Source organism: Lates calcarifer, linkage group LG13 (genome assembly GCF_001640805.2).
Source record: "Lates calcarifer isolate ASB-BC8 linkage group LG13, TLL_Latcal_v3, whole genome shotgun sequence".
In the NCBI taxonomy this organism is placed as follows: domain Eukaryota; kingdom Metazoa; phylum Chordata; class Actinopteri; family Centropomidae; genus Lates; species Lates calcarifer.
In genome coordinates, this window is record NC_066845.1 from 22,588,176 (window position 1) to 22,597,766 (window position 9,591).

Here is a 9,591-nt window from a genome sequence, read left to right on the forward strand (position 1 = left end):
ATGTAAAAATTGAAGAGATTTTACAGTCAGTCACACTTGTGAAACAAACAAGGTGTACTAGTCATCTGGTTTACACTTTTTGGAGATGTTTGTTTAAAAACATACATAGAACACAGTGAAATGAGTGGAACCACTTTTTATTATAGATTTTCACTGTCCATGAGTAGTTGTAATTTTCTTCAGCTGTGAGCAGCTCTTCCACTCCTGTGGTTAGTTGCTTGCATTGTGAGACGCTACTGTCCACGAGCAGCACACTCAGAAATCAAACCAATTCATTACACTTACTGATTAAGTTCAACCAATTCTGGCTCTTTTCCAGGGTGAACACAGTACGTCTTCTATATTTAGTGTGTAGAATAGAATGGGGAGACACAGGTGGATTTATGGAATCCAGTATTTTCTGTTCTCTGGACCTTGGTCTGAGGTGAACCTGAATTCTGCTACAGTAATCTTAGAAATAACTTGGTTTACATAATCCCAGTCCTGAAACAAATTGGAACCTGCGCTTTAAGATAGTGTTTGCAATCTGGTCCTCTCCATTTTCACCCACTGTTCGATGATGTCTGCCTCTGTTTTCCTGGCAGCGATTACTGTCGCTGGATCATCGTCATGAGACCCTCTGCATAAAACAACACAAACATCAGATTAGATTATGCTATGTGACTTTGTAGATTAAAGGTGACTGCTGAGGGGCCAACAGCTGGCTGTACCTCAGGTCTAGATGATGTGCTCCTCCGGTGTTGACAGCTATTAGTGATGAGCTCAAGGACTTGCGCACCTAAACAGCAGAGATCTGATTAACTCAGACTGACAAAAGGGACTTTGCAGTTCACTGAAGTGTTAAATCTCTTACCCCTCCATTTGCCCATGGGTCCAGATCGCCATTGGAGAAAATGATGTTGCTGGCTGTGGAGAGGGCTGAACACAACAGCTCATTACAAACAAAAACACTAGTGGAGAAATACAGAGGTAATGTTCATCCCAGAAGGACTGTCCACTGCTGGACACCTACTTGACTGAAAAGTTCCCCATGAATAAAGTGGGTGCACTGCAGTTTTCAAGTTTCTACATCACACCTTGTGTAAGTTGAACACTGGACCATGATTGGCTCCAAACTAGTTATGATATCACTGTATCCTATTTGTGACTGCAGATTTATGGTGAGCACAGAGACACACACACACAAAATGAGACAATGCCTCCCAGCATGCACTGAGGCAGAGCACACCAGTTTCACAAATACAAGCATTTTCAAGCAAGTGGCTCTGTAAGGTAAGGAATATGAAGCTGCCCACTGCCCTCTAAGGATCTGCTGACATGAAATATATCTTTATATCTGATCACCAACTGAAGAACTTCCTTTCAACCTCCACATACTCATCTTTTTTTTTTAGAACCAATATCTGAAATACAAATCTAGTCTGAAACAACACATTAAAAACAATCATTAGACAGCTAAACAATTATTCATCATTTTGTGCTGATTATTTTATAAAAGCAATTTCTTCTAAGCCAGCTGCCATATGCCTCTTACTGAAGATGTCCAATCAATTCAGTTTGCCACAGATGGACTCCAATCAACTTCAGACACATCTGAAGGATAGCTGAAGCAAAAAGGATGAATTTCACCATAATCTGAAGTGCTACAGCAAAGGGTTAGAACACTTCTGTAAAGAGCGTAAGTAAAGGGATTTCAGATTAAATTTTTTAATAAATTAGCAAAATTTCTGTGTTACTAAATGGAAATTTTATCCAATTAAAAGTAAAGGGGTCTGAATACTTCCTGAAGCCACATTAGTATACCCTACACAACTTTCTCGAGATGCCATGATACTTCAGAACAGTGTGGTGTTTCTATCAGTAATCAGTGCTCACCATCACCCCAGAACTGGGTTTTGAGCCAGTGTGGCCGTGGAACCACAGCCCAGCGTGTGGAGCAGTACAGCTCGCGGTCTTTCTCAGTGAAGGCCATGGGAGGAAACATGTCCGTCACATTGTTGCTCTCAAAGCACAGATTAATCTCTGTGCAAGCCTGCAACCAGAACAGAAGCAGGGGAAGAGTTAGAATCAGTGTTAAGATGAAGCACTTCAGATGCATGAGATATTTAATTTGTCATAATAAAATTCTGTCAGACAAAAAATGCCAAAACAATCTACTATAGCATTTTTAAAAATATACTGACTTATAAAATAATTACATTTCAAAAACTCAGCACACTGTTTTCATTTTAATAGATAACTGATTTTCTGTTGTCATCAAGTGAGAAATCTCTATCACAAATGTTTGTAGCATCTCATCTCATCTCATCCATTCATTAATCCAAGCCGAACATTAAACAGACAAAAGGGAGGTATGAGATGGTACCAGACTACACGCATTTTGCTACTGCTATCAGCAGATACAGATATTTGATATTATATTAGCTTTCAGTGCATCCATCCACAATACACAGATTCCTTCATTCTGTCTGTAACAAAACCTTAATTCTGCATGAACAGAAGTCAACTTGAAATGATCTACTGCTGTTTTGATCATATTACATTATAAAAAATACAACTAACACAAATACTGGATGTTGGAGTACCTGGTAGTCCCAGGCCAGGCTGTCAAAGCCCAGTCCACATCCAGTGGGATCAGCACACTCCAAATACAGATTGTACAGGTCAAAACAGGTCAGCACCCCAGTAGCATTGTATACAATTCCTGCAGGATGGAGCATGACGGTTATTTAATGTGTGGTCATGGGAGATTGGTACGTGTCTATCAGCTGTAATGGAGACCACATAGATACTACACAGTATCAAGTTTAAAAATAAATAAATAAAAGCACCCCCCCCCCCATTCATAAAAATTCTAGGCCAGAAAGTACACGCACACTAAATCAGACTTTTAAAACCGCACAGTGCACTTTAATGCACCAACAAGAAAACAGAAAAACACAGGTTTCTAAAAGGACAAAATACAAAAAACTCTAGATATGAGGTTGCCAATGCCCATACAAGACATTTTTTGGAACAATTGCTAGTGAATGTATGCTATATAAGTATTTGAAAGCAAATGTATTTGCCATCTAAGAAATATGAAGCTGGCCACTGCCCACCCTTGACGGCTAATATGAACTATATCTGATCAGCAACAGAGAGAACCTACTTTCAATCTCCATATTCTCATCTTTATTCACCAATATCTAAAATAAATACATTCTAGTAGACTAACAATTGTACCAAATTGTATGCTAATAATGATTTTGTAAGAACAATTTCCTCAAATGTTGCACACAAAGATTTAAGCCTTTTTAAATAAGAAAGTGTTCATATCTTTTACCTGCAGTGTTCCTGAGGTTACCAAGTAGGTCAGATCCACTCAGCATGGTTTCACAAGCCACCTGAAAATCAAAGTCACATTATACATCACTGTCAGCTTTAGTCTCTTGTTAAAACTGGAACAGATCTCATCAAATTCATGTGACTTCTTGACATTTTTTTTTCTTATTTTGTTCTTTCCCCCCCTTATTTGACAGTAGTTAAAATCACCTAGATATATGTTGTCCACGCTGAGGCATAAAAATTTTGTACACCCTCCCTCACACTGTATATATACCTTGACAGGGTTGGCGGGCATGTTGCCCATGAAGTGAGTGCTGTAGGGGTAATCCAGCATGGCCATCAGAGTGAAGGCGTTCCTCAGTAAGCCATACAGCTGGTGGATGTCCTGAGCAGACGATGGAGGTTTACACAGAGTAAACTCAGACTGGATGCGACTGTAATCTGGTAACAAAACAACACCACAGAGGGCTTAAATTCCTTATTCAGTTAATAGATTTTGTTGCACCTAGGCTGTTCTGAGACATTTTGGGTTTTTTTTATATCGATTCAGTGGACAACGATTTGAAGTTTGCCGATATCATCATATATGAGACGATATTATCTATTGATTTAACACAGTCACTTTTATTCATATCAAATCACAAACAACAACTAAAACATCATTTGACATTTTTATTCCTGAGCTCAACCAGACATTTAAATGAAAAACCTTCTCTTTTGATAAAAATAGATAAATCCTGTTTTCTATTAAGTGCCACATTCTGAAATGTGAAAAAAACTGAAAGATCATTAAATTTCTATTTGTATACCTTAAAGGAGGATAATGTGTAAACCTATGTAAACCTGTATTTTATCTTGAAGTGGCATGGCTTAAACACAGCATATAACTGGCCTTTCTCCAAAATGTTTCCAGACCACTGATGTATTCACCACTGTGCCGCTCGCTTTTTGTTTGGCTGTGCGCGCTCCCGCGGAGAAAGACGTGAGAGGGGAATTTCAAAATAAAAGCGCATCTTACAAATGATTAAGTATGATGACTGATGGATGTGGGCAGCACAGTGCCTCACAGCAAGAAGGTTCCGGGTTCGAGCCCGGTTCGGGTCTGGGGCTTTTCTGTGTGGAGTTTAGGTACTAGGTACTCAGGCTTCCTCCCACAGTCCAAAGACATGCAGCTTGGGTCAACTGATAACTCTAAATTGCCTGTAGGTGTGAATGGTTGTTTGTCTATATATGTTGGCCCTGCCATGGACTGGCGATTCAATCCAATTCTCTTCACTCTTTTGAACATATTTCCTCTATCATCATCATCATCAGTAAAAGGAAATAACCAGTCTGTTTCACTTCATGCAGATGATATCTTATTATTAATTTCAGACATGACAAACTCTATTTGTCAAGTTTTTAAACTATTTGATGAGCTCAGTTCCATCTTAGGACATCATATAAACTGGTTTAAGTTAATTCAGATGCCACTTAACCTTGCAAAATATGTCCATATCAGATGCTGTTTACATTCAAAACTGCAGGATTTCACCAGGTATCTTCTTATCTACATGCAACCTACTTCCGTACTTTCAGTACAAGGCAATTATAAACTTTGAAATACTTTCTTTCTTCTCCCTGCTGCTTAAGCATGGATCTCAAAAATAATGGGCAGAATTTCAAAAATCTCTGGGAATTCAAAATGGATGTTCTTAGGTCTATTTTGCAAATTGATCTTCCATTAATCTTTAAAACTGGATGGACTGCTAATGCATCCAGTTTTATGCCAATACCAATGAAGCAGTTTTGCAGTGTGATAGTCCTGCTAGGGGAGGCCCCTGCCATTATGGAGTGCTGTTGCCACGGGAGGGTGTGCTTGTTGTGCATCAGTGTTTAGGTGTGTTGTATGCATCGAGTAATATCCAGATGAATTCATGGACCCAAGGTTTCCCAGCATAACATTGCATGTTAATGAGAGAATCAAAGTTATTCACTTCTGTCTATCTGTCAGGGTTTTAATATTGTTATAGTTGATCAAAGAGTATTGCTAACTACACCCGATTTTTTATTATTTACCTCTTTATTTTCTATGTATTCATTTTTTAATTGTTTGCTGAGTTTTTTTTTTTAGTTATTTAAGTCTTAAATGAGAAAAAACAGGTTTAAGTTGGACCAAGTGTTACTGGTGCCTTAACAATAAAATATGGTCCAATACTTCTTTTTGGTCTCTTCACAAAGAACATTATTACACAGATTTACCATGGCTTTCAGCTAATTCTTTCAGCTGATGGAAAGCTCCTCTCACAGCATCTCTGCATTCAGGGGCAATGTTTTCAAAATCCTTTCCAAGAGAAAAAAAGTTATTATCTCATATCATAAGTGTGGTTAAATTTACAAATGATTTGCTACAGTGTACTGACTAAATAAACAGTTACCAAGACAACTGTAACACATTTAGGGTAAGAAAACACTTGGAAAATGACAGCTGGCACAAATGCAGATATTTTGGAATCTTTTTTTTTTTTTTTTTAAGGTTAAATAAGGTTTAGTACACTTGTCTGCCTAAATCACAAAATGGGCAGCAACAAAAAGATGGCAATCCAAGTACTTACATTTGTAACATCTCTAAAAAACTGCCTGGAATCTCCCATCCCAGCGGTGGACAGTATGGGGGCACTGGCAGCCAAACCTCCAGCCACAATGTTTGGATACTTGAGTCTCATATAGACCGACAGCATTCCACCATAACTACAGAGAGGAGGGGAGACGGACAAACAAATAAGACATAATACTAAGAGTTTCTACCTTTTATTTGAGAAGAAATCTTGTGTCGTGTCTGGCCTAAAATGGACTGAGGAATAACTGGGTTGGTATCATTTTACTTAAGTATAATCAGATATCTGAAAGTGAAGGGAAACTTGTCAATGGGCCATTCTTTTCCATATTTCAGAGGAGTGAAAGCATATTTAGTTAAAAAGAACGAATAACTCACTGGCCGAGAGGCGCTGTACACCCTCGACAGACTGCCAATCTATTACAGGGCTGACATATAGAGACAAACAACCATTCACACCTATGAGCAATTTAGAGTGACCAGTTCACCTGCATGTCTTTGGACTGCGGGAGGAAGCCAGAGTACCCACAGAGAACCCACAGGGAGAATGTGCAAACTCCACACAGAAAAGCCTCAGGCCCAGCAGGGTCCAAACCAGGAATTTCTTGCTAACCACAGCAACTATTTCAGTTAATGGTTTTATGTCCTTTTCTGAAGAATAAATCCATACAGTCTCTGGTTCCAGTTTCTTAAAGGTGATTATTTGCTGTTTTTCAAAATTCTTTTATGATACTTTATTATATGTAAGATTTAAACAAAAAAAATCAACTGATTTCAATGTGTCAACGTGGACTCTTCACAGATTTTATTAACTAAATGGTTAACTGGGGGAATTTGTTGTTTTGTTTATTTCCAGTGTTTACTGGTTTATCTGGGTTTATCTGAATATGCTACTTTTATGTGCACAGATTTGTTGACTTATGTTGCATTATGGTCTTTCTGGTTTGAAAAGTTAAGACAAAAAATGTGAACGAGAAAAGTATGACGAAGTATAACTGAAAATGATCACATAGTTAAATCAATGCCTCTCCAAAGAGTCTGAACATTAGCAGGATTTATAGCAGGGTTGTGGACGACACTGAGAATAGTGTCATCAGGTGACTCTTACCTGCCTCCAAACACAATGACGGGACACTCTGTGGCTGCCAGCTGTTGTTTCAGCTCAGTGATCATGACACTATAGTCAGCAAGGGCCTGCTCCACTGTCAGAAGGCTGATCTGGGGGATGTTGAAGGAGTCTTTGCCGAAAGGCAGAGATTTGCCATAGTATCTCTGTAAGAGAGAAGAAACTTCAAGTCCTGTTTTTTTTTTCTTTTTTTTGCTTGATGAGAGACCAGAGCTGCAGTATACCCATCTCCTGAGCCATCGTGCACACTGAGTACAGTAAGTGAATCAAAGTCTTCCATTGTCATCAGCCTTGTATGGTTGTGTTAATGTGCCAATAACAATGGAAGTGAAAATCAGCTGACAGTATGAGTTAAACTTTAACCATCCATTAGACTTTGTCACATGATCTGCAAATTCTACTCAGCCAGAACAATTTGGTCAGGAATGGCTGTAGTGTTTGTATTTTATTGGACTGTTTCATGATTTGTTCACACTCCTTTCTTACATGTTCAGCAAATATGACCAGTGCCTTCTGCTGAACGGCCAACTCTGTGATGAATCCAGAGTTGAGGGCAAATTCCCAGATGTCTCCCTCATTGCCAGTGTAGAAGAAAATAGGGCCGTAGCCTTTCTTCCAGTACTTATCTAGAAGCAGAGGGAAAACAGACACAGTGAATCATTTGCTCATACATTAGTTCTGTTTCTAGCAGGAAACTGGTTTTACCTGAGATCAGGTAGCGCTGACTGAAAGTCCCGTTTCCCATGCTGTTAAAGTTGAAGTGATCCAGAGTCTGACTGAAATACTTCTCCGTGAAATGGGTCTCTGCCTTGAATCCATGTTTTCTTGACTATGAACATGAATCATGAATTAAATATACAGCGCATATTATAGATAGATAGATGTACTTTATTGATCCCGTGAGGGAAATTCATGAAATACTTTGTTATTCATTGAATTCTAACGCTTTACACATCACAACTGGGTGATAATACAGAAATTTCGTTAGACCTTCCAAAATATCTTGCCATTTTGAAACACAATGAAAAACCTGTGGCTAATGCTAAATCTCCATTCTTTATCTGACATACCATTTAACACTATTGTATTGCCAAAACATAAACTTTTGAAGTGTTTGAAATGAAAGTGTTGGTTTGTTGGTCACTTGCATGCCAAATTTGATACAATTGTCAAAGACGTAAAGGGACAGTGAAAGGAAGTAGAGCACTTCAGAGTGGAGTTTTCACTAAAACTGAGCTGAAGTTTCAGAAAAACAAAAACTAGCAAACTTTAAAAACTCAAACGTTACCTGAAAATAAGTGTTTGGCAGAGCGTGCAGCGGCTCAGCAGAGAACAAGCTTGCTGCTACCGTGAAAAAAGCTGATATTTTAATCATGTTCTCACGTCCAAGGGACATCGAACCTACCAATCTCGAATGCGCATGTGCGAATCGCACGTGTCACATGATCTATGTTATGAACTGTGCAGCGTTCAGGGCGCCTCGAATAATCTACAATTATTTTTTCAGTAGGTTATGTCCATGAATATATTACGAGAACATGTATTATGTATTAAACCCGGAAGCCTGAAACTTTTTTGGTGTATGCGTCAGATGAGCGACTCTTTGTCAACCTACAAGTCATACAACATCGTTCTGAAATCGGACACAGAACAAATGAGTTAAATATCTCTTACTGTGTCCATCAGTTCATGAAGGCAGCCATGTGCACAGACACTTAGAGGGGCTTAATCCTCTTCAGGGCTCCTGTAGCACTCTTCACTCTTCCTCTTGTAGTTCCTTACTGAAAATTTTAGGAGAACCAGCCCAAAAGTTAGGAGCACGTTTAAATCGACATTCAATGCAACATATTGATATTTTTTTTTCCATGTTAACTGTATTAATGATAAATGCTTTGGCAATGAATAGACAATTTCAGGAAATAACATTGTGCTGTTTCCTTTTAAAGGTAAAAGTACTTTAAATCTACATGGATGATTTAAGTTGCCCTTTAATGTGAGAGAAAATAATAAGAAGTAATCCACATTTTTGAGAGTGATCACACTGTGCGCCATAAAAAATGACAATCACAAAAAATCACTGTTTAAACAAGGCTGATAGTGAAGTGATTTGAACAGTGAATATCTCATCTGCCTAAAGTCAGGGTGAGGCCTCTAACCAGCTGTAAAGATGGGTGTCATTAGGATTTTATCTTTATCGATCCAGACCCCTGTTACCGGTTCTTTTTCATTACTAAATAACTGGATTTTTTAATGTATCATTTTGTAAAAGAATAAACTCAGGACATGAGAAGAGTTTAGTCATATATTAAAAACAACTAAATACTGTTTCTAGAGTAGCAACAGTAACATCACAGTAAACTCAATATCTCACTGGACAGAAATCTAAAATGTCGAGTGGCTGGTTTGTCTAATCAAGTAAAGTTTTTAGGAATTAGTGAAATTTTGAGATTAGTGGCAAACTAACCAGTTAGACTACCAGTTAGTTACCTTAACCAGCGTGGTTCCTGTTAAACATGTGAGACTGTGAACAGTGCTGATATAT

At 38.4% G+C, this 9,591-nt stretch overlaps 1 protein-coding gene across 1 annotated transcript; it reads right to left on the reverse strand.

The window, feature by feature from the left end:
* Positions 1 to 121: 121 nt before the first annotated feature.
* dpp7 (dipeptidyl-peptidase 7) lies at positions 122 to 8,470 on the reverse strand. The gene is made up of 13 exons (XM_018669050.2): positions 8,338 to 8,470; positions 7,755 to 7,878; positions 7,536 to 7,675; positions 7,032 to 7,195; positions 5,922 to 6,057; positions 5,569 to 5,650; positions 3,602 to 3,768; positions 3,326 to 3,386; positions 2,586 to 2,704; positions 1,876 to 2,032; positions 854 to 918; positions 711 to 778; positions 122 to 619 (listed from the first exon to the last, which is right to left on the reverse strand). The coding sequence occupies exons 1-13, from the start codon at positions 8,443 to 8,445 to the stop codon at positions 508 to 510; spliced, it is 1,503 nt and encodes a 500-aa protein (XP_018524566.1). The 5' UTR covers positions 8,446 to 8,470; the 3' UTR covers positions 122 to 507.
* Between the last annotated feature and the right edge of the window lie 1,121 nt (positions 8,471 to 9,591).

Bases quoted from the DNA above. Each gene is read 5' to 3' on its own strand.
- dpp7 (XM_018669050.2), bottom strand. From the start codon at position 8,445: ATGTCCCTTGGACGTGAGAACATGATTAAAATATCAGCTTTTTTCACG. The intron at 3,769-5,568 runs GTAAATCTGTGT...TTTTGTTACCAG, and splicing joins AGAATTAGCTGAAAGCCATG to ATTACAGTCGCATCCAGTCT. The intron at 2,705-3,325 runs GTAAAAGATATG...TCCATCCTGCAG, and splicing joins TAACCTCAGGAACACTGCAG to GAATTGTATACAATGCTACT.